At 40.4% G+C, this 23,757-nt stretch overlaps 1 protein-coding gene across 1 annotated transcript in view; it reads left to right on the forward strand.

Moving 5' to 3' along the window:
• MARCHF6 (membrane associated ring-CH-type finger 6) overlaps positions 1-23,757 on the forward strand; it is a 43,586-nt gene that overhangs the window by 13,793 nt on the left and 6,036 nt on the right. Inside the window, exons 5-23 of the mRNA XM_083519157.1 lie at positions 202-274; positions 1,410-1,578; positions 3,177-3,369; positions 3,787-3,848; positions 5,140-5,172; positions 5,596-5,647; positions 6,328-6,386; positions 7,469-7,549; positions 8,473-8,541; positions 8,636-8,710; positions 9,913-10,047; positions 11,527-11,646; positions 13,484-13,584; positions 14,728-14,865; positions 16,828-17,029; positions 18,710-18,779; positions 19,796-19,977; positions 20,703-20,837; positions 21,485-21,574. Coding sequence (XP_083375283.1) covers positions 202-274; positions 1,410-1,578; positions 3,177-3,369; positions 3,787-3,848; positions 5,140-5,172; positions 5,596-5,647; positions 6,328-6,386; positions 7,469-7,549; positions 8,473-8,541; positions 8,636-8,710; positions 9,913-10,047; positions 11,527-11,646; positions 13,484-13,584; positions 14,728-14,865; positions 16,828-17,029; positions 18,710-18,779; positions 19,796-19,977; positions 20,703-20,837; positions 21,485-21,574 — 2,039 coding nt within the window. The remainder of the gene's footprint in view (positions 1-201; positions 275-1,409; positions 1,579-3,176; positions 3,370-3,786; positions 3,849-5,139; positions 5,173-5,595; positions 5,648-6,327; positions 6,387-7,468; positions 7,550-8,472; positions 8,542-8,635; positions 8,711-9,912; positions 10,048-11,526; positions 11,647-13,483; positions 13,585-14,727; positions 14,866-16,827; positions 17,030-18,709; positions 18,780-19,795; positions 19,978-20,702; positions 20,838-21,484; positions 21,575-23,757) is intronic.

Raw genomic sequence — 23,757 nt, forward strand, 5'->3', positions numbered from 1 at the left:
AGACTTAAGGGATGAGGGATTGGTCTGCAAGAACACACTCCTCTCCACCCCAAACCTGGTTTGAATTCCCTCATCTTACTAGGCTTGTTACTGAAGCATTGTTAGCCTGTTAAAATGAACTTTAGGATGCTTCTAACTCCCCCCAAAAACCCAGGTTTAATTCGTGGAAATTGCATTTATTGTCAATTTTTACTCCTTTAGGCCGTATCTACAAGTGCTTGTTTACTGGCTCTGTGAGCTCACTACTGACACTGCCATTAGATATGCTGTCAACGTAAGTATCAGCTAATACTACAGATATTTCTACACATTGTGTTCTAAACAGCTTGCTGTTTTTCTCTTACAATGAAAGAGATAGGAGATAGGGTAGAAAATTAAAGAATGTAGCATTATTATTATTTATTCCTCTTTATGGTCCAGTCTGTGTGTTTTAATATACTCTAAGTGAACAGAATGTAATAACTAGCCTGGGAATAATGCTTCTGGGTTATTCAGTAATAGAGAAAGCGATCGCTGTACAAAATAAATATTTTCCAGTTTTAATATGAATAAAATATGTTTTTGTATATAGCCTCTGCTTTAATCTATCTGTGTGAAAAGATACCACTTTTGTTTTGTGAAAATGTAAGTGTTCACATGTAGGATCCCAGCCTAACTTGTCTTAAGACGAGACTGTCTGCTTCTCTGCCTGGCCAGTACAGCAGTTATTCAGCTTATGCTTGTAAAACACACTACATTATTATGTACATTTTAAAAGTATTGATTATTTTAATTGTTTGAGAGCCCGTAGCAGAAAGGCAACCTTTTAATTAAAAATAAAGAGTATATTGGAATGAAATAGAAAATTCATCCAGAGATTTATAATGTAGAAATAAAATGAGATGCATTTATTTATCAGTGTATTAAATAATTGAGCTTAATGCAAAAATATACAGGGAAGCGATCTATGGCCTGTAATGATCCCCAGTGTTAATTCCTACAACATCTCATCAGCTCAAAACCTCCAGGAGGTAATAAATAATAAAGTAAAAGAAAGTAAATGTCTTACACTGCCTTATTTTAAATGCTTCATCAACAAAATAAAGGATCAGATTAGTATCGTCAGGTGAATGCTGGAGATGCTGGAGAAACTTCTAATTAATAATTTTGTGCAGATAGCAAGCAACTTGAGATCAACATGATGATTGAATAGATTTAAATTGAAATATCTAAAGGCTTCCACAGCGAGATCTTCTACTGGAGATCTTGACTTGTTCTTTTGTTCAAAATCAGGTAAATTTGGTACCGTTTAGGAGGTCTTACCTAAGCGTGGGTGACTGATTGCAGAGTGAGTCGACAATGATTTTGCATTTGGAACGTAACAGTTGTGATAATGGGTGTAAAGAATGTGTTGGTTGTCTCTTCAATAGAGAGAATTTACTGGCAGACTGTTTGCAAGGTTGTTTTGTGGTGACGTGCACACTCTGTGCATTTATCAGCCTTGTATGGTTACGTGAACAAATTGTCCACGGAGGAGCACCACAGTGGCTGGAACAAAATCAGCAGCAAGCCATCAATGGTGTTGGGCAACAGAATGAGGTAATATGTCCTTCAGTTTTTTGGTTGCAACTTTCAGCTTGAATTCCTCTCTATTGCACATTAGCTTGTTCTCTACTCTCCCCCCCCCAAATATAGAATTGTCTAACACTAGGTAGATAAATACACATATCCTGTTGCATAATGCATTCTTCTGGCAGAAGCTTCATTGACTTGTGGATTGCACTTAGTACCAGCAACTTTCCTACTGCAGTGGTACCTCAGGTTACGAACTTAATTTGTTCCAGAGGTCTATTCTTAACCCGAAACCATTCTTAACCTGAGGTGCACTTTCGCTAATGGGTCCTCCCACTGTGCCACCACCGCACGATTTCCGTTCTCATCCTGGGGCAAAGTTCGCAACCCGAGGCAACTACTTCCAGGTTAGCGGAGTTTGTAACCCAAAGCGTTTGTAACCCGAGGTACCACTGTATAGTGTTTTGTTCTGTACCTTTATCAAATATCTTAAGAGTCTTTGAATGGCTGCATTCAGATAGATCATTAAGCTGTGCAACACTGTTTGTGAAACGGACATAGCAGCTGTAGTACCAGAAATATTTAGCAGGATACTTGCAACAGGAGATCATGTGCCTTATTTCTACAAGAAAGATCCTAGCGTAGGAGGCTGATATTACAGAGGTGTCTGTAGAAAGTTGTGCAGTGTAGTCTCCATGGTTTTACTTCTAAATGTGCATATGTTACAGGTTCTATTTCCTGTCCTGTTTTCACAGTAATGATATGAGAGCAAAAAGGGAACATGTTAGACTCCTTGTTATAGCCTCAAAATCTGAGATCAACATCTAAAGTAGCATCTGGAAGCTAATCTAAAACATGGTTCTTCTCAATTATCACAGTGAAATGGGGTCCCTCCCCCTTCAGCCTGCATCTTCTTTCTTTAAACACCCAGAATAATTTTCCTGTTTGAGACTGTACCTGCCCAGTCTTGATCAGATTGAAAAGACTAGCATCCTCTGAATTTTTGAGAATAGATTTATTCCAGTTGCTCCTCTACACCTCTCAGTTTAAGATACTGTTCCCCAGGGAAGTCACTCAGGTACATCCTGAGAAATGGACTTTATTTGCTGTAGCTAATGTCTCATACTGGTATGTATTTGTGTATATCAGGGAGACCAAGCTGCAGATGTTTCTGACAAGCAGAAGGTACCACAATGTGTTGATATTTTAATAAGCATCTTGCTCTGGGGCAAGGCAGTCTTTACAGTCTTTACTAGATTCCTTGTAGCCATCTTTCTAGATAGGATAAAGTTGGACAAGAAGGAAATCATAATTTTTAATGGACATTAGTTTTCACTCCATGGCAGTAGAGACCTGCCACACACTCAACCATCTTTGTTTTATCTAACAATTTTCATGCACACGAAGCTGATGCTTACATGCTTTATTAAAACATTTCTTTAAATTCTGAAGAGTTGTATCATTCTCACCTTCTATTATTATTATTTTTGCAAATCTATGATAAAAACAATTTAAATGGATTTTCTTAACACTCAAATGTGTTGCCTGACATTTCTAATGATGGAGGAACTCATCATAGTATAGCAGAACTCTTTAAGTTGTGCAATTATTTTTTTCTGTGCCAGGTTCAGGGTGTTGGAAATGGTGGTGCTGAAAATGCTGCACTTGACCAGCCTGCAGACCAGCCAGCTGAGAATGCAGTTGTAGGTGAAAATCCAGAAATCCAGGAAGAACAACCAGATGAAGAAGAGGAAGACAATGAAGATGAAGAAGATGTTGTAGTAGAAGATGCTGCAGATGCCAACAATGGAGGGCAAGGTATATTACTTACTTTTTAACGACCATATTTGTACCCTGTTCCAGGATAATAGTGTTGTGTTTTGGCTATTTGATTTCATGACTTGCTTCCTGGAAATTTGTAAAACCTGCCACACATCAGTAAAACGCAAACTTGGCCTTATGTTTTCTTATGAGAACCTTAAAAAACCAATCCATTGTAATTTGGTGAATTGTGGGAGCAATGCATTAGGTTTTCAGGGCGGTTGGTTACACTTAACCTACTACAAGCAACAAACTTGGCAACCATTTTATCTGAACATGCAGAACATATTTTATTTTATTGTTAGAACACTTGTGTACCTTAAATTGGCCGTAAGAGGCTTGTCCAGTTATTCAGTGTTACTACCCTGGTTGAGCTTTACTTCTAGCTATTTTAAAATTTAATTATCTATTTAGATGATATGAACTGGAATGCTTTGGAATGGGATCGAGCAGCAGAAGAGCTTACATGGGAGAGAGTGAGTAAGGACTATATATTTTGGAAATGCTGTTTGCTTTGAGTCATTCAGACATGGTATGGCTTTAATACTGTCCATAATTTTGGTACCAGTTTAGGATGCTTTTCCGTACTTTGACCTTGGACAGATATATCTGAACCAGCATCCACTACCGTGGCCTTTCCTCATAGCAGGAAACCATGGTTGTTGAATGATAGGATGACGGCTCCTTTTTAACAAGGAAAGCGTTCTGTGGGGTGGATGTGATTGAAATGGGTATGTTTGAGAGGAGAAATATATAGTGTGAAAAAGCTGCTTGTGAAGACAAATTGGGAATTGGGAAGTGGTGAGCAATGACAAAATTGAGTGTCCCCTTCCCCCATGCTGCTTCTCTGATCCCAGTTACCTCTTGAAGTTACAAAAGAAAAAGAAAAAGAGGTTTCAGAGGTGGCATGGCATGCTTTGTCAGAGTAAAATTCATTTTTCTTGCGTAACTAGGCAACTGTGTTCCTAGTTCCTGTGTATCACTGCTTAATACAGTTTCTTAAGGCACATGGCAGTCCTTGGAGAATATAGAAAAAATATTGTCAAGGTTGTTGTGAGAGAGATTTCAAAGCCGGCAGTCATGAATGATTTCTGTCGGACATCTAGAAACTCACGTGAGCTTTCACACACACACACACACACACACACACACCCACACACACACACCCTCATTTGTGTGAGCTGTTATACCTACCACTTAACATTTTATTCTGTTGCACTGCAGAGAACATAAAAGTAACACATTTCCTATATGTGCTAAATTCTTTGAACTTGCTCCACAGTTTTAAGCTAGTTATATATTTAGGGAATCCCCTAAGCACCAGCTGTTTGGCAGGTGTGTGCAGGTTCATGTAACATCTGACTGGTGGATCTTAAAGCTTATTCTTATATGAGTTTGACTCATTCTTCTTATCTGTTCTTTGCCACAGTATTGCCTGGCAGCAGATCCAGCCTGACATTGTCAAGTTTGAAAAGCTGCTGCCTAATTGTCCCAGTTGGATGAACTGGTTAGATAGCCATGTAGTGAGGAATGGCATAAGGGCAGGGCTAAACACACCATGCCAACCTGCTCTTCACTAAATCCTCTTTCCAAAAATGTGAAAAAGTGAAGGAGAGCCTAGGGGACTTTGTGGTTCTCTGCAACCTCTCCCACGTATTGTAAAAAATGATGGGGGATAACAGGTCCTTGATGCTTCAGAGACTGCTGAATCTTGCGTGAATGTAGATGATTCTGGTTACTGACAGCAAAATCATCTCTTACTTCTAGATGCTTGGACTTGATGGATCCCTAGTTTTTTTAGTAAGTGAAGCTTTATTGCACTAAAACTCTGTAGTTGGATTGTGTCTCGCATCATCTGTTTGTCTTCTTGATCTATAATCTTCGGTTTATTTTCTTACTATATCAGATACTTTCAGTTCATTTTATTACTGAATCAGAAGAAGTAATAGCACCTTTATTCCTGTGTGATTATACTAGGCACTTTTGAAAAAAATGTGCTTTATATTGTGTCTCTGTGAAAATTTGAACCTGCAATATCCTTTGTCCTGTTAGGAGGAAAACTGATATTACTAATTTTTATATGAGAAAAGCTTTAACATTTCATTACCTACAAATTAGTGGAAAAATGGGGTGATTGATGAGAACACAAGATAAGAAATTTAAGTTACTTCTCAAATGCTTTGATATTGCCATTTCTGAAATGTTCCCCTCTTTCTCTCTTAGGAACATGTATTCTGGGTGGTGTCATTAAACACACTGTTCATACTTGTCTTTGGTAAGTGACTGCATTTACAGTTCTTTCAGGATAATTGCTGTGCATATGGGCCCAAATTAGAGTAGAGCTGGATTAGTTTTAAGCAACAGTTCTGTAATATTCTCAAGAGACAAAATTCTGATTTTCTTTGCATGCGTATCCCAATGTGCTATGTTTCCAGTAATCAAACTAAAAGTTTGGTTGCCTGTGAAAGAATCTGTACATTAAAAAAGCACTTGAAATACTTCAAATTTCTTTTGTTTTAACATGTGTAAGTCTGTGTAAATGACAGTAAACAAATTGACAGTATCAATTTGACATCACAGCCCTAACATCTTAGAATTGTTTTTTTTTTTACTTGCCAGAGGTATCCCTTAGCTGAACAAGTGAAGCATGGAGTGCTTTTGTAGTGTTTTATAGATGGATTAGATAACAGTAGAAGATGATTTCAGTAATGGCCTCCTGTTTATGTCAGTCTGCCATCATTTTGTGACCGGTGGGGACCTCTGCCATCTTGTGGGCCCTAGGGGTAAAATGATGGAAAACTTTTTGTGTAGCTTTTGTGTAGCTGGCTGAACGGATAACACACAAAGATTTCTAGCCTTTTGATAGCTCATTAAAAATTATTTTAAGCCACACATTAGAGAATTATTGAAAAGAGTAAACTCCATTAGGTTTTTTTCCTCCCTTCTCCCTTCTAGCGTTTTGTCCCTATCATATTGGTCACTTCTCTATTGTTGGGCTAGGCTTTGAAGAATATGTAAGTATATTATTTATTTATTTAATCATTTATTTAAAACTCAACATGCGGGAGACAAACTACACAGTTTGTCCCACAACATGACTTTTGCAGAAAGCAGCAGCAGGGTTTTGCTGCTGCTGCTGTCATTGCCCACAAAAGCTCAGCAGGAAGGGAGTAGTTTATTTCCCTCCCAATGAGACTTATACAGAAGGCAACCACAGCAAGGTGCTTCCACCTTTTGCAAAAGTCCAACCCAAAGCCTCTCTTACTCAAGTTCTCTGCATATACTATAGGACTTGGGAAAGAGGAAGAATTGGTGGCAACCACAAAGTATGGCTTAGCCAGTAAACCAGGCCAAAATTTGTGGAACTGTATATGGAATATTAAATCCTTCTTCATGTGTGAACCTGTATTTTAAACCAAGCTTTATTTCTGAGACTTCTGATTCTATCTCGTTCACAGTAATATTTCCTGCTCCCCATTAACAGTGATCTTGTTATGTTGGTAATATGTGACTCCTTCATAGATAACAGTTAAAATTTTTGATTGATCCATGGTAGCTGGCTGGGGATGATGAGGTTGGAAGTATAAAATAATGATAACTTGAAAATATCAACACATTTTGGTAGTCACAAGTGGTATTGAAATATTTTATTCTACCCTATCGGTGTACAGTGGTGCCCCGCAAGACGAAAAACTCGCTAGACGAAAGGGTTTTGCGGTTTTGCAGCTGCTTCGCAAGACAAATTTCCCTATGGGTTTGCTTCGCAAGACGAAAACGTATTGCGTTTTTTGCAAGTTTGTTTCCTTTTTCTTAACACCGTTAATACAGTTGCGACTTGACTTCGAGGAGCAACTCATAGAACGCGGTGTGGTAGCCTTTTTTGAGGTTTTTAGCGATTTTTGAAGCTTTTCCAAAACTTTTCCAACACCATGCTTCTCAAGACGAAAAATTTGCTAGACGAAAAAACTTGTGGAATGAATTAATTTCGTCTTGCAAGGCACCACTGTACTTGGTGCTTTACAAACCTTTGAAAGCAAAAATGACAGATTTTTACTCCAAGGAGTTCACAGTCTAAACATGTTTTTGTTTTCTTTAGGTTCAAGCATCTCACTTTGAAGGCCTAATCACAACAATAGTTGGCTATGTACTGCTGGCAGTATCACTAATAGTTTGTCATGTATCCTTTCATAAGTACTGACGGCACATGTTTTCAGTGTTTGATCTATGGATGGTCATTGTTAAGTACACAGGGTGGAATTCAGTGTTGCACTATGATGAACATTTTGTCTCCACAAGCATTTCATCTTGCTAGATGGTGCAATCCCACGTGTGCTATTCTTTGGGTTCCCCCAACCCCCAGAGACAGTCTCAGGTACGTGGGGAGGAGAGGGAAGAAAGCCCCATTGCATAAGTGGAAGTCCTCATTCAGGGCCTCTGCTGATGGAGCTGAGTAGGTGAATCACGACCTTTGCCTAAGAAACAATGATTTTATGGTCTTTATCTCTTTATGGGAGCAGTGTGGGCGCACCATTGGGAAACTCATAATTGCAAGTAAGATATTAGGATCATGCTGTAGAATTGGAGCAACCTCATTCCTGTTGAGGCACCAATTCCTTCTATTCTTGCCCTGATTTCTTACATCAGTAGCAATGTTAACCACTGTCAAGCTTACCAGGGTTCCTTCTTAAGAAGGCTTTCGTACTCACTTCAAAACCTGATTCCAAGTTTTAGTTAAGAAGGAACTCTTGAAAACTTTTATCATTAACAATGTTGGGGTTGATGTAAGAATTAAGAGCGGGACATTTGCTGCAGAGAGAGGAAGGTCTGGGCAAAGGAAGTGTGTGTTCCTGTGGTCCATTTCAGATCTCCCAACTGTAGTTAAGGGGTACCAAGTGTTGGGTCCACAGTGACCGTATGTGTTTGTGAGGAATATCTTACGGTTTTTAAACATTGCTTAAATCTCTATTTAAGTGAATACTTTCCCCTTCAACCAGTTTCCTATTTCCAGGCTTCTAGTTGCTCAGTACTCATTCCTATGAACTTCTTCTGCCCTCTGTTTCACAAATCAGTATTTCACTTTCCTTGACCATATTTATACAGGGCTTGGCAGCACTTGTAAAATTTCAGAGATCACGTCGCTTGCTTGGAGTGTGCTATATAGTTGTCAAGGTATTCTAGCCTTAAAAAGCAGGTCTATTTAATAAAACAAATCAATATTCAGTAGTTGGTCCAAATAAAAAACCCCTGTCTTTCCCCTCTGCAGGTGTCATTGTTAGTGGTGGTAGAGATTGGTGTTTTCCCCCTCATCTGTGGCTGGTGGCTGGACATATGCTCTCTGGTAAGATTAGCATTTATTAGGAGACAGACATTTATCACTGCATTCTAAGGGGCAGTCAGGAGGAGGGTTGCTTATGTAGGTTGTGTCTGTTAAGTAGGACCAGTAATGCAAAAAGAAGTTATGACTACAGTGGTGCCTCGCAAGAGAATCCGTTCTGTGATTCTCTTCGTCTAGCGGTTTTTTCGTCTTGTGAAGCAAGCCCTTTGACGGATTAGCGGCTTAGAAAAGGGGGGGAGGGGGAAAAAACCAGCAGGAACTTGCAAGACATTGTCATCTTGCGAAGCAAGCCCATAGGAAATTCGTTTTGTGAAGCACCTCCAAAACGGAAAACTCTTTCGTCTAGCGAGTTTTCCGTCTTGCGAGGCATTCGTCTTGTGGGGCACCACTGTATTAAGAACTTATCTTAATAGTTTGCAGCGGAAGTGCTGTTCTGCTGGTGGAGAAAAGAGGGCATCCACAGGATGACACCTAATGCAGGGGTTAAAGGGTCCACTGCTGTCCTGCTAGTGATGGAGGCAAAAACCAGCTGTGTAAAGGGAGGTGGTGGGTCCACAGGATCCTAAGCCTCCTTGTTCTCCAGGCATAGTTCAAACAGGTTATTATGACTATTATGAGATTAAAGGGACAATCCTATGTTTCCCAGGAAGGACGCTGGAATCGAGGTAGTTGATCCCCTCCCATTGCATTCAGTTTGGCAGAGGAGGAGGGGTGGAAGAAAATGGAATATGACAGCGGGGAATCCATCCCCATCTCCTGGCCTGGCCTCATTGAGCCTGCAAGACATAGGAAGTGGCAGTAGCCCTGTCACAGATTCTCCCATCTCCCCCTCCATCTCCATAAGGTTGCTGCACCTTAATCGTTAGCTAGTTTTGCTGCAAATGTGGTTGACCATCTCCAAAGACTACGAACCCTCCATCTCCAATGGCTCTCTTAGTGATTTTATACCAAAGGTGATTCATTTTAAAAGGCTACAGTTATGTGCTGAAAACTGACATATATAAGCTATGGAAAATCTTATAGAATATACTGCTGTCTGTTAAGATCTATTGTGCGAGGGCTGCATTATTTTTTTCACCTTTGCTAAATGCTGCTTACAAATATATATTTAGAACTTCGCTGTTATGTACAAATAAAAGATGACACAATTTTACTAGTTGCTGAGAGCTAAAAAGAATTACTTCCCTGTTTTAACTTTTTCATAGGAAATGTTTGATGCTACTTTGAAGGACAGAGAATTGAGCTTTCAGTCAGCCCCTGGCACTACAATGTTCCTACACTGGCTAGTGGGAATGGTGTATGTCTTCTACTTTGCTTCCTTCATTCTCTTGCTGAGAGAGGTATGGTTTGACTGAAGTGTGATTTTCTAAAACCATATGTTGAAAGAATGTGGCTCTGGAACGGCTAATGTCATCCGCATTTCTATTTTTGTGTTCACCTCTGTTCACCAGCCTTTGCTGACAGGAAATAATTGGTAGGGCGGGACCAGGTGTTGCCCTACAACTTGTCCTGGCTTAATAAAGAGGGCCTGTCTTGCATATGCTTGCTATTCTGCAGTGGAACAAGAGCAGTTCAACGGCTGCTGCTTGAAGATTCTATGTGTGAGCGAAAATTGCACAAATTGCTTGTAAGGGCAGGCAGCAGAGTTGGCTGCTGGGTGGGGAACTGCAGGGTACCATCTCTTGCTGAGCCATGGCCGGCTGTGTAAGAACATGCATCGTATAGCTGAAGGGGTAGGGGGTATTTCATGCAGACACTGCTTCTCAGAACTGAATGTGAGAACTGGGAACCCTCAAGGTTCCCCCCCCCCCATGCATAGAACCTCTGCACCTTGTGGTCCATGTGCCATTGGTTGAAGGACGGGAATGGGCCTAGTAAGCCATGGAAGGGAGGGGGATTGACATGAACATAGGGGGTATGAGAGCCATGTTCGACACAATTCAGCCGTGTAATTCTCTTGGACATAACTCAGCTGTTACCTCCTCAGGTAACAACTGGCTCAGTTGTTTTAAACCAGTTTGAGAGGAGGTAGGTAGCGTTTTGGTTAACCTGCAGACCATATTGAACATAAAATAAGGAATCTTTAAGGTCTCTATAATGTTACCGTATTTTTCGCTCTATAGGACGCACTTTTTCCCCTTCAAAAATGAAGGGGAAATGTGTGTGCGTCCTATGGAGCGAAGACGCCATAGCTCCCGACCCTCTCCCGGCTGGAGAGGTGACACGCAGCTATGGCAGGAGCCTCTATAGCCGCACGCCAGCTCTCCAGCTGGGAGAGCGTGTGTGGGGCTAAACCCCCTAAGAACCCATAGCCCCTTGACCCTCTCCCAGCTGGAGAGGTGACGCGCGACTATGGCAGCAGCCTCTCCGCTGCTCCCTGACCTGCTCTTTGGGGCTGGTGGTGGGCTTCCCCCCGCCAGCCCCAAAGAGCAGGTCGAAAGGAAGCTGAAGCCTGGAAAGCGAGAGGGGTCGGTGCGCACCGACCCTTTTTGCTCTCCAGGCTTCCAAGGTAGCCACCTGAACGCACCTTAAACGGCACCTTGTTTTAGAGCGGGAAAACAAGAGGGGGGAAATCCTCCCCCTCTCTGCGCAGAGCCTCCTGCCGCTTCGCAGAAGGGATGCTGGGCAGAGAGGGGGAGAATTTTTTTTTCTTGTTCTCCCCCCTCTAAAACAAGGTGCGTCCTATTGTCCGGTGCATCCTATGGTGTGAAAAATACAGTAATTTATTGGGGGGGGGGGGAATGTCAAAACTTGTAATCCTTCAAATATCAACCTACTTATACTTATTTTTCTTTCAAGTGTTAATATTCTCTTTTCAGGTACTGAGACCTGGCGTCCTCTGGTTTTTGAGGAACTTAAATGATCCAGACTTTAATCCAGTTCAAGAAATGATTCACCTGCCTATTTATAGACATCTCAGGAGGTTTATTTTATCAGTGGTAAAGTCATGTTTCCAGTTTCTCTTCAAAAAGTTGATATTTTTATAGCAACTAATGTTTTTCTGTTCAGTTTCTATTTAGAATTTAAATGTTTGTTTCTCTGTTTATTAGCAAACAAAGTAACTAACCGCATGTAAAGATATTGGGTTGTATTCAGTTCATGTTTACATAGAGCAGACACATTGAAATAGGCCTAAATCTTGGTAACGAATTTCAATTAATCTATTCTGAGTTAAAGTTAGTTGAATACAACCCATGGGGGCCAGAAGTCTCTTTTCCTTTCTATAAATATTTTCTGGTATCATAGTTTTCTTCTGTGTAACTTACTGCTGAAATAAGTTACAGAAGTATGATGATTCAGCAAGAACCAGCTTAGACTGTTCAGCAGTGCCAAGGAAAAGTAGATCATATTACAGGAAAATAATGTAAATGTTACTTAAAAGCAAGTATGTGTGGCTTCTTGTGTGGAAAATGTCTAATCTTCAGATCACTTAGATTACTAGCAAGCATACAGTTGCACAGAATGATGTTTTGTTACAACAAGATACTATATTCTAAGCAGACATGCCACAAGACATTTTTGCTCTTGGGGCAAAATATCCAATCCTTTTCAGCTTGCTGCCCCAAAAATTGATGCTGGGAGAAGAGTCAGAAATAAATCCAGTGGCTTCAGTTTTGTAGATTGTCTAAAATTTAGCGCGTACATATCCCAGGCAGAAGTGACAACCCAGCCTAAATAGTAAACATTCCTGATTCATTTTCCAATAATTGTGTATCCAGATTTTGATGTAAATACGGTAGGTTTTTCCCTTTGATAACCCACATCTACAAGTAAATTATCCAAGTGTCAATGCAGACATTATATTTAGCTGGTTCTTTTTCTCTTTGACATCTCATATTAGTAGCAGGCCCATAATGTAACTTGTGAGCCGGAAAATTCCAAAATGTACTTTCAGGTTGTTGCAATGCAGCTCTAATTTATTGATTCATAGATTATGTTGCTTAGATGTGTGAACAACTTGTGCAAACTGAAAAGAAAAGAAGAAGAAACAAAACAGGTTTTTTGATGCAGAGAGTTATCAAAACCATAGTTTGCAAGACTAGAAACAATCAGTTAACTAGTATGCTCCCTCTTCTCCTAGCTTCCATGTCTTGTGCTAACCATGGTTTACCATGGCATCCAGAAATTAAGACATACTAAGCTAGAGTATGGCTTACTGTGAATGTGTTTCTGTGCTGGCTCTCAGACAGGAGCTCATACTTGCTTTGCTCCTGCTTAGGCTTTTTAGGTCATCTTGGGGCAACAGTTAAGCCAAGGGATTGTGGTTAAGGTCTCTCCTTCCTAGCACCATCTGTGGCCAAGATTTGTTCTATGGTTACAGGTTTTGGATAATGAGGAAAGGCCTTAACCGTCATGCCAGGTTTGGACAACACACTAAGCCAAACCTTTGCTTAACTGTTACCTAAAAACCTCACGGAGGAACAATCCAGTTTTGATCTGCTCCTCAGGAACCAGCACATTCACTCTGCTATGGTTTGGCCTAGCACGATGTGCAAATGTGGCCTATGGCTAGTTATCACTTGTTCACAACAAGAATTGGAAATCATAGCTTAAAAATGGTTGCTGAGTCTTACTGTTAAGTTCAGTGCTGACCAGATTCTTCTGATTTCAGGGTCATGGCAAATTATGATTAGCAGCAGATAGGAACAGAAAATGCACAGAGCAGAGGAGGAAGTGCACAACCCCATAACGTGTTCATGATTGTCTAGTCCATGAATTTTGCTAGTGCATAAATAGACTTTAAGGCTGTAACACAGAGTATTTTCCTTGTTGCAGATTGTCTTCGGGTCGATCGTCTTGCTCATGCTTTGGCTTCCTATACGAATTATTAAATATCTGCTGCCTCATTTTCTTCCATATAATGTAATGCTCTACAGGTAATTTATTTTTGGAATATTTTCTGTCTTCCATAGTGTGTTCTGCAAATGCATATGTGCATATTTTAAACAAACCATTGGCTGTGTTTGTTCAGTAAACTTTGTTTCAGTATACCAACTATACAAGGATCTTGTTCAGACATAATGCTAAACCTTGGTTTTTCATTACATGAATGGTTCGTAGGTTTGCGAGCTTTATTTCCACTCCTCTGGCATGGACATAACCACTGTTTGTTATGTCTGAATCAGGACAAACTGTTATTAGTCTTAACTGTACTTGAACTAAACAGGCCGTAGTTTACAATCCTAGCTTGTTTTCTAAATTACCATTAGGATTAACCATAGTTTTGAATTTGGACATAATGATGAAACAGATGAAAACAGATGATAGCTTCTGATCTCCTAGTGGCCAGATCAGTGGTGGTAGAAGAGAATATGGAGAGCACAAAGCTTCTGCACATAACAGCAAACCATAGTTTAGTATTGCTTTCAAACCAGGCAAGAATCCTTGCTATAAAACAGGTGAACGACCTTTTTTCTGTTGAGGGCATGCATTCAGATGGTGGTGGAGCCACCAAAGTGCTTTGGATTAACTAATATGGAATAAAAACCACCTTGCTTCAGTTTTCGCTATGGCCACGTCAAATTAGAATTTCCAGTTCTACTCAGAAGTAAAGCCTCCTCGGTTTGATGGGGTTACTCTCAATAAGTATGCAGATGATTTTAAAAATACAATAGCTACTGTTTTGGAAAGCAAGTAATGCCTTTCTGACGTTAGTGCGCTACCCCACCACCTTTCCCTCCAAGTAATAAAACCAGGGGAAACCATCAATTTATTTTTATTCAAATAAAATACTGTCCTTTACCATTTTCCTGAAACTAGTAAAGGGAAAAGACGGGGGGGGGGGGGGAAATGAGGAAACAAACAGGAAGAAAGGAACTCTAACGGGATGGAAGAATGGGGCAACTTTGGGGGTTGCTGGGGCTGCACAAAATGGGGTTGGGGACCAACTCGAGGGAAAGGTAGGCTATAAACAAACAGTGGCCCTAGGCTGCAGGTTGTTTAATGCCTTACAAAGTACCAGTTTTATATGTATGTAATGGGTATTTGTTCATGACATCCCTGCTTTATTTGTTTCCCAGTGATGCTCCTGTGAGTGAACTTTCCCTAGAACTACTTTTGCTTCAGGTGGTGCTTCCAGCTCTGCTTGAACAAGGACACACAAGGCAGTGGTTGAAGGGTCTTGTACGAGCATGGACTGTTACTGCCGGGTACTTACTGTAAGTGTAAAGAACCCATAAAGCACAAATAACCCACATGTCTTCAATGTTTTTTGTTGACTAGACAATAAAAATGGAATGTTTAGATACTGCAGAATAAGTGTTTATAGCAAAAATTCAGAGATTTGTAATGACCTATATTTTAAAAAGCTAGTCTGTATAAGTCTACCAATGGAAATTGTTGTGCAGCTTTACTACTATTTATCTGTTTGATGGTTATGCAAGAGGGGAAATAGTTTTGTTAATTAAAAACCATCATAATTTTGTTTTTGTGTTCTCCGAAGAGCAAGACACCTAGAAGAGCTTAGCCTCTTATACCTGGGGTGATCACATTGGAAGCTGCCCCCAGGCTAACTGAGGCATTATAGGTAAAATGCCTCAGTTAGCCTGGGCGCAGCTTCCAATGTGATCACCCCAGGTATAAGAGGCTAAGCTCTTCTAGGTGTCTTGCTCTTCGGAAGACCATTTTTGGGGGTGCTCAGTAGTGTCAATTATAAATCTCACTTCCACGGAACTTCATGACACCTTGAGGGACCTATTTTTCTCAGGCAGGGAAGGGGGAAGCAATGTAATTTTTTATATAAATATATATCAAAATTCTGCTATATGATAAAATGAGGCTTTTAGCTGGTTTCTACAATCTGTGAGGGTAGGAATGACTAGTAATTTATGTTCATAGGATGTTTGATGTCAGAGCTTGGTGTGAAAGCTAACCAACTCCTGAAGAAACTTAGCATGCACACATACAGATGAGAGGGAAAACGATCATCTGATCCTAAGATTTGCTGAATCTTAATTATTTTATGCGAATGGCCTATGGCCCAAACATTAATGAAGTACTACCACTACTAATTATTTCAAGACTTCATTCCATCGGGCTGAAGCCAAGGAAGAACAGGACTATTTCATCTTTGGCTCTCTTACTCCTTCTTTCACCATCTATCAATGGCTATTCCATCAGGCTACCACAACAGTTTCCCTCCCTGCTGTAAGAACTGTACGGTAGACCCTTGGGTTACGTTACTCTCAAGTAGCGTAAACTTTGGGTTGCGAAAGTGGCAAACCCGGAAGTATTTTTCCAGGTTTTGCTGCTTGCGCATGCGCAGAAACGGCGCTTCTGGATATGGATTTTTCGGGTGCGCATGGATCCCTGGAACGAATTAAGTTCGTATCCAGAGGGTCCACTGTACCTTAAAAAACTGGTGCTTGAGTTTGTTTTCCTTCTGTCCTCCCCATCGCTTTTACCTTTTGTTTCTGTATTTTTTACCTTTTATATTGTAAGCCTGAGAGCAGGAACTCTCTTGTTTTTTACTGATGTGCTAGCCGCTCTAGGCGCCTTTTTGGTAGGAGAAGAATTTAAAAATGCTTAAAATACTAATAATTAGGGCAATACACTAGTTATCCTGCCCTGTAATGCTTGGAATTAGAGATGTCACTCACATTGCTTATTTGAATCCTATTTCATGTAGGGTGTGTGGTCATCTTCATTCCAGATCTGCATTTAGGGCTGTTGTTCTTCTTTTGATGTTCCAATCAGTTAATAATGAGGCGTTTGGTTCTAGAACCATGTAGCATGTTAAAACCAGTGAAAGCACAACAGTTTTCAGTGACCTTTGACAGCTATTCTGTGTCATTACAGTGGTACCTCCGGTTGCGGATGGGATCTGTTACGGAGCTCTGGTTGGATCCCAAGGTTTCAGCAACCGGAGGTGCCTATTCTGCGCACTTGCATGGCTTGATAGACTGCCACTGCACACGTGCGTGCGGCGAAACCCGGAAATATACTTCCGGGTTTGCTGCGTGCGTATCCCGAAGGATACATAACAAGAGGGGCACGTAAGTAGAGATACCACTGTATTATCGTGCTTTTAATCATCATACCTATACATTCATTAAACACTAATAGGAACATTTATGGTAGCCAAGATGGTTCACAATTTTTTTAAAAAAATGTTTTTTCAGGGATCTGCATTCTTACTTACTTGGAGACCAGGAAGAGAATGAAAACAATGCAAACCAACAGCCTAATAACCAACCTGCTCGCAATAATAATGCCATTCCAGTTGTGGGAGAAGGTCTTCATGCAGCCCACCAAGCCATATTACAACAAGGAGGACCTGTTGGCTTTCAACCTTACCGTCGGCCTTTAAAATTTCCACTCAGGGTGAGTTGTTCTAACTGTCCATTTAAAGCAGGGATGGCTAACCTGTGGCCCTCTAGATCAGAGCTTTCCAAACTGTGTGTCATGACGTGTTAGTGTGTCGGGTGCAGTGTGTAGGTGTAGCTTGCAAATGCTTCCGGGGCTGGAAAGGGGTTAGTTTAAACGCCGGTTGGCAAGTAAAACTGAATTACTGTGTCACAAAATGATGCACATCTCAAAAGTGTGTCACAAGCATGAAACGTTTGGAAAGCTCTACTCTAGATGTTGGACTCAACAGCCATCAGTCCGACCTCACATGGTCGGTAGTTAGGCATGATGGGAGTTGTAGTCTAGCAACATCAGATGGTGGGGCAGGTTAGCCAACCCTGCTTTAATACAGTGGTACCTCGAGTTAGGAGGACGTGGGTGGCGCTGTGGGTTAAACCACAGAGCCTAGGACTTGCTGATCAGAAGGTCGGCGGTTCGAATCCACACAACGGGGTGAGCTCCCGTTGCTCAGTCCCTGCTCCTGCCAACCTAGCAGTTCGAAGGCACGTCAAAGTGCAAGTAGATAAATAGGTACCGCTCCGGCGGGAAGGTAAACGGCGTTTCTGTGCGCTGCTCTGGTTCGCCAGAAGCGGTTTAGTCATGCTAAACTGTACGCCGGCTCCCTCGGCCAATAAAGCGAGATGAGCAGCGCAACCCCAGAGTCGGTCACGACTGGACCTATTGTCAGGGGTCCCTTTACCTTTACTACCTCGAGTTACAAATGCCTTAGCTTACAAACGCTTCAGGTTACAAACTCCACTAGCCTGAAAGTGTTACCTCAGGTTGAGAACTTTGCCCCAGGACGAGAACGGAAATCGTGTGCGGCAGCAAGAGCCCCATTAGCAAAAGCACGCCTCTAGTTAAGAACAGTTTCAGGTTAAGAACGGACCTCCAGAACGAATTAAGTTCGTAACTCGAGGTACCACTGTACGTAATTTAGTTCACTGGCATCTAGTTAATTAATTCTCCATTTCTTTTCAATATCTCGAACAAGTAATTCTAAAGGCAGTATTTTTGTGAGTGTTCAGTATCTCGTTCCCTTCGTTTGCCCATTCAGTTCTTACAGAAAGGAATGGCTTTCCGGCACTCTGGGGCTTATTGGCATCACATAAAGGAACAACGATAAAAGGGATGTGTGACTTTTATTTCAGGAAGTATATTATGGAAGCAGTCTGAAAACAAAATGTGTAATTGTAGGTATTGGTATGATCCTTCACTGTGTGGCTGTCAGACCCAGTTGCAGAGGAAGCCACTTTATGTTCAGTTAGCCTTGAGGTCCGCCTCTCCAGGTTGAATGTATATGTGGAGGTCTAAAATTCTGTATCTCATGGAGAGAAAGCTAACATGATTCTCTGAAGACTACATACAGTAGTTTTCGAGTAAAAAAATAAATGCTTAAGATCCGGGCATTAGGAGAACCAGAAATGTTAATTACTTATATTCAGACACAGAGCCTGTTGCTTTGTCAAAATGCTTTCAGTGACTTCTAGGCACACAGGGTATTTCACGAATATATTTTCTACTTTTGACTGCAGGCTGTCATACAATTGGAATAAAATTGCTAAATTTTAAGGTGTCTTCCAAATGTCCTTTTTATTGCTTTTTTCTTTGTAAATAGATTTTACAATTTTTCCACTTCGTTTTTGTGTTTTTCAGATATTTCTGTTAATCATTTTCATGTGTATAACACTACTGATAGCAAGTCTTATCTGCCTAACGTTACCAGGTATGTATTTCACAGTAGCAAGTTGCTGCTGCTTATTAACATGTCCTTGTTTATTTAATTTTAAATTGCTTGAATGGAAAAATAAAATAGGAAAACGTAATGCAGAAAACAGTGTATCTTCTGTTGTGTGGACTTTGACTATGCTGATCTTTTTTCATAAATCAATATCTAGACCAGTGTTATTTCAGTAAAAATGAAAGTAAATGGTCATTTTGGCATCTTTCCTATTTACATTTACATGTGCTTACTAAAATACCATGTTGACGCCTTAAAGCTTTTAGAAATTGCTTCAACTTGCTGACTTCATATAATGTGAATATGAATTTTTATTGGGCCAGCTAGTTAATTTAAAGCTACAGTCCTAGGTATATTTACTTGGAAGTAAGTCCCATTTAACATGGGCAGATTTAACATCCAAGTAAATATATGTAAGATTGGGCTTCCTGACCACCCAGTGCCTTAAATAAGCTTGATCAGTAATTTGAACCCAGATCTCCTGATGCAAGCACCAAATAACCACCGTCCACATGTATTTTCTAAAGAAAAATGAATTCAGGCACTATTTGTTTTAACAGTTATCACTGTCTTTGGGTGAACTTACAGCAGGGGGTGTTTTTGACCTGACTTCTGTTAGCTCCTGAAAAGTGGGGCAAATGCTTTGCAGATTTTAGTTGACTTGGTTTTTCTTTGTGCAAGGTGGTTAATAAATTTAATATTGGGGTTAAAACAAAATTGGATCTATTCAAATTAGTGGCTGGGATGTAATCAGCTTGTGAAAACGTAATGTAACTTTTTACTTTACTTTCTTTGAACAAGTGGTTCCCATTCAATATTACGAATTGCTTTTTAAACTGCCCTCCGTTCAAAAGCGGTTGTCATGCACCACTGGGGGCTGCAATTGAGTGCGAGTAAACTCTGAAGCTACTTTGCTTATGAGTTCTCTGGGCCCATATCATTTTATGGCTGTCTGGCAGTGTGTGTTTCTTTTAAATATTCATTAATGTTTCTGGTTTTAGTATTCGCTGGCCGTTGGCTGATGTCCTTTTGGACAGGGACCGCCAAAATCCATGAACTGTACACAGCTGCTTGTGGGCTCTACGTTTGCTGGCTTACCATTCGGGCGGTGACGGTGCTTGTTGCTTGGATGCCACAGGGCCGCCAAGTGATTTTTCAGAAAGTTAAGGAATGGTCCCTCATGGTAAGTCATCTGAAAAAATGCATTTTTTTAAAGTTTCGGGAAGCACTTAATTGATGTGGAGGGAGTGTTTGTCTAACTATTCAAGAAGCAACGGTGACAAATATGTTTCCTCCACTATGGGCCTTCTCTAGAAAGAGGAAATCAAAGAAATAATTATTTGTAGCATTCCCCCCCCCAACTGCCATAGACTTCATGGCTTTCAGTTATTCACCAGATCTGGGCAACCAAGGCTGGAGGGTAATGAATGACCAGAGCCACTCTTTAATTTCTTGAGGGAGAGAGCCTAGGTCTCTCAAACCTGCCTTTGAACTCTTGTCCTCTGAGCATAAGCTAGAGTGGAGAATTTGGCAAAGAGTATTATTGCTGAACCTCAGCACACGGTAGCACAAACGTCCTTACTTTGCCTTCACTTTGGGGAAGAGTTGTAGCATTGACAACTAACCCCGGGTATGAACCCTAGTGAGCTCTCGTTCATATGTGCCAGCTGAAGGAAAGTAGACTTCCTTTCCTTCATTACTCTCTTTGCTTTCTCGGATATATTTTGTCAGAGGCAGCTGCCTTAGAAATTACTGCTCCAGAGGGGACCCACTAAATCTTTTCTAAATCTGGTTCTGCCTATTTGTTTCTCTTTGCACTCCGTTTTATTGTGATGTTGTGTAAGTACAGCCACAAGGTTTTGAAGTGTCACTAAATTAAGTTTTCTCTCTCTCTTTTTTACTTTTTAGATAATGAAGACATTAATAGTTGCTATATTGCTGGCAGGTGTAGTTCCACTTTTGCTTGGACTTTTGTTTGAGCTGGTTATTGTTGCTCCTTTGAGAGTTCCCCTGGACCAGACACCGCTATTCTACCCATGGCAGGTTAGCTCTGTACTTTTTGTTTTGAGTGCTGTTGTAGAAGTTAGGCTTCTCAGCTCCGCCAGGGAAAAAGGCGGGGAATGAATGAATGAATGAATAAAACTTCAATAGTTCCAAATGTTGTCTTTTGCAGGAAATTAAACTAATGAATGTGGCCTTAGAACTGGCTGGGGAAACTGGCTGGGCGGGGTATAAATAATAAATTATTATTATTATTATTATTATTATTATTATTATTATTATTATTATTATTATTATTACTACTACTACTACTACTACTGTGAGCTTCATTGTAACTGAAAGCAAACTGAAAGTGAACATAGGGCTATTTTTATATATTCCCTGCCTTTTCACAAAAAAATATTCAAGGTGATTTACATAAAATCAATACAATACAAATAAGATAAAAAATCAAGCGACATTCACAACTTAACTCTTAAGTATGTGTGACAAAAATAACACACATTCATTTCATATATGTCCCTGCATCTATTTTCCTCCCCTTCCTTTGTACTAGCAAATTCCCTACATTAGCAAATTATGGGCAACAATTTGGGGTGTGTATGTAAGAGCCTGCCCACTTTTACTCTACAATCACTGTGCATATTGACGATGGTATAGAAATAATCATTGTTTTCGTTTTGACTTAGGACTGGGCTCTTGGTGTTCTGCATGCCAAAATCATTGCTGCCATAACTCTGATGGGCCCTCAGTGGTGGCTGAAAACTGTTATTGAACAGGTAAGAACTGCTTCTTTGGTGCAAGGGAGGCAAACAAAACATACAGACCATTAAATTGCCCATACTAGGGAACCTGTGGCCTTTCAGAGCTTGTTGGTCTGGAACTTCAACCGTCCCTGACATTCTGGCTATGTTGGCTGTGGCTGATGGGAGTTGGAGTCTAATAGTATCTGGAGGCCTCTAGGTCCCTTATCCCTGGTTTATTCTCTTTTCTTCTTCCTTAGCTACCTCTAAAACTTAGCATCTGTCCTCTCGCTTGGGAGACTTTGGCTTGATACCCATAAAGTATTACTGAATTTTCAGTTTGGAATTGTGTTTTCCTGACCAAGAAGCTACAAAATAGCTCTCATTTCTCCCCACTCCCCAAAAGCATAACCTTACAATGGGTTATCACTCAGAGGAGAATGTGACAAAAGTTGACAAAGGTTTTGCACAGAAGGGATGTCACTAGTGTTAAGGGAAAAAGCAGGGAGAAAATGTAAGTAAATTTTACAGGGCTACTTTTGGTTAGGTTTTTTCAAAGCAAATATAGCAAACAAATTAAGTGTTAAACAAATTGCAACAAATAACACTATAGAAACCTTTCTTATTATATAAGGCACACTTTTATCAAATATTTTCCCCCAAAGGATGTTTCTTATTGATTCCATGAGTTGAACATGCCTTGTCTCTATACCTTCTAAGTTTTATTTCTGCTTTTACTGTTACCTTGTTCAGATGATCATAACCTGGCTCAATAAGATGCTTTGTTCCTCAGTATAACCTAGCAAACAACTGAGGAAGTCTTAAGTTACCTATAATTTCTGTTTTGTCTGAACTGGGAAACTTTAACAAACAATTTTGGAATAAGCTAGAAGCCCACTTGAAACCATGACTTCATATTCTGCCTTGCTGCAGTCATTAGCCACAGTTTCCTTCTTCAGATATAACAGGAAACTAAGTATCTGTAGATTTCCTGGTTTGGTTATAGGAAGGTTTATTCACACTTCTGTTAAGCCATTATCATCTGAACATGGCAAATGTGAAAAAGATCACCCTTATTAGAGCATCTTCAACATATAGTACTCTTGGTTGTATCATATTAAAAACTAAAATGGCAATATGGATTAAATCCAACTGTATTATAATTTTACAATGGTTTTCTAATGGTCACATGGTATAAGCCATAACCAAACCTTGCACACACAGTACAAAACATACTTTCATTTTTTTACATATGCACTATAATGGAGGCATGTACAGTACCAAGAAGCACGTATTATAGACTTAAAAACAACTTGAAATTATTAAAGTGTATTTATTTTATTTGAACAATTTATATACTACTTAACTACAGTCATCTCTGAATGGTGTGCAATGCAGAAGGGTAAAAGTCAGTTAAAACTATAAAATAAGACTTCAATTAAAATCCCTGCTGGAATAAAAAAAGACGTCTTCAGTTGGTGTTGGATGATCAATAGGAAGAGGAGCTGTCTGACGTCAACTGGGAGTTCCACAGAATAGGGCCCATAATACAGAATGCATAGCTCCTTGGAGATGCATGCCTGTTTCCTTGTACATCCCCCCCATTTATATAAACAAATGAGGTAGCAGCTAACACATACTCTGTTCCCAGGTGTCCCCCCCTCCCCCAATTTTGGGTTTCTATCTGTGTTGAGCTTTTCGTTTAACTACAGTATATTTTTATTTCTATATATTGGGAGAAAAAAATGATCTTGATTATTAGGACATAAATAATGGGTTGTGTCCAGCCAGGTTGTCCCATTTGCACAGAGGTTTCTGCCTGTGCAACAAAACCTCTCCCTCTCCTTCCCAAATCTGCTTTAGTTGATTTATATACTAAAACACCTGTTTAGTGATACAGTCATACCTTGGGATGAATACGCTTCAGCTTAAATATTTTTGGGTTGCGCTCTGCGGCGACCCGGATGTAACAGAGCACGTTACGTCCGGGTTTCGCTGCTCGCACATGCGCAGACGCTCAAAATGATGTCACGTGCATGCGTGGAAGCGGCGAATCGTGATCCACGCAGATGCGTCTTACGTTCGCTTCAGGATGCAAACGGGGCTCCGGAACGGATCCCATTCGCATCCAGAGGTACCACTGTACGTGGAAACTCACCTGTGGTTTAGCTCTGTGTGGATGAGATAGAGTGTGCCCAAGCAAAGTGTCTGCAAACAAT

This window comes from Podarcis liolepis (genome assembly GCF_965112155.1).
Source record: "Podarcis liolepis genome assembly, chromosome: 8".
NCBI classification, from domain to species: domain Eukaryota; kingdom Metazoa; phylum Chordata; class Lepidosauria; order Squamata; family Lacertidae; genus Podarcis; species Podarcis liolepis.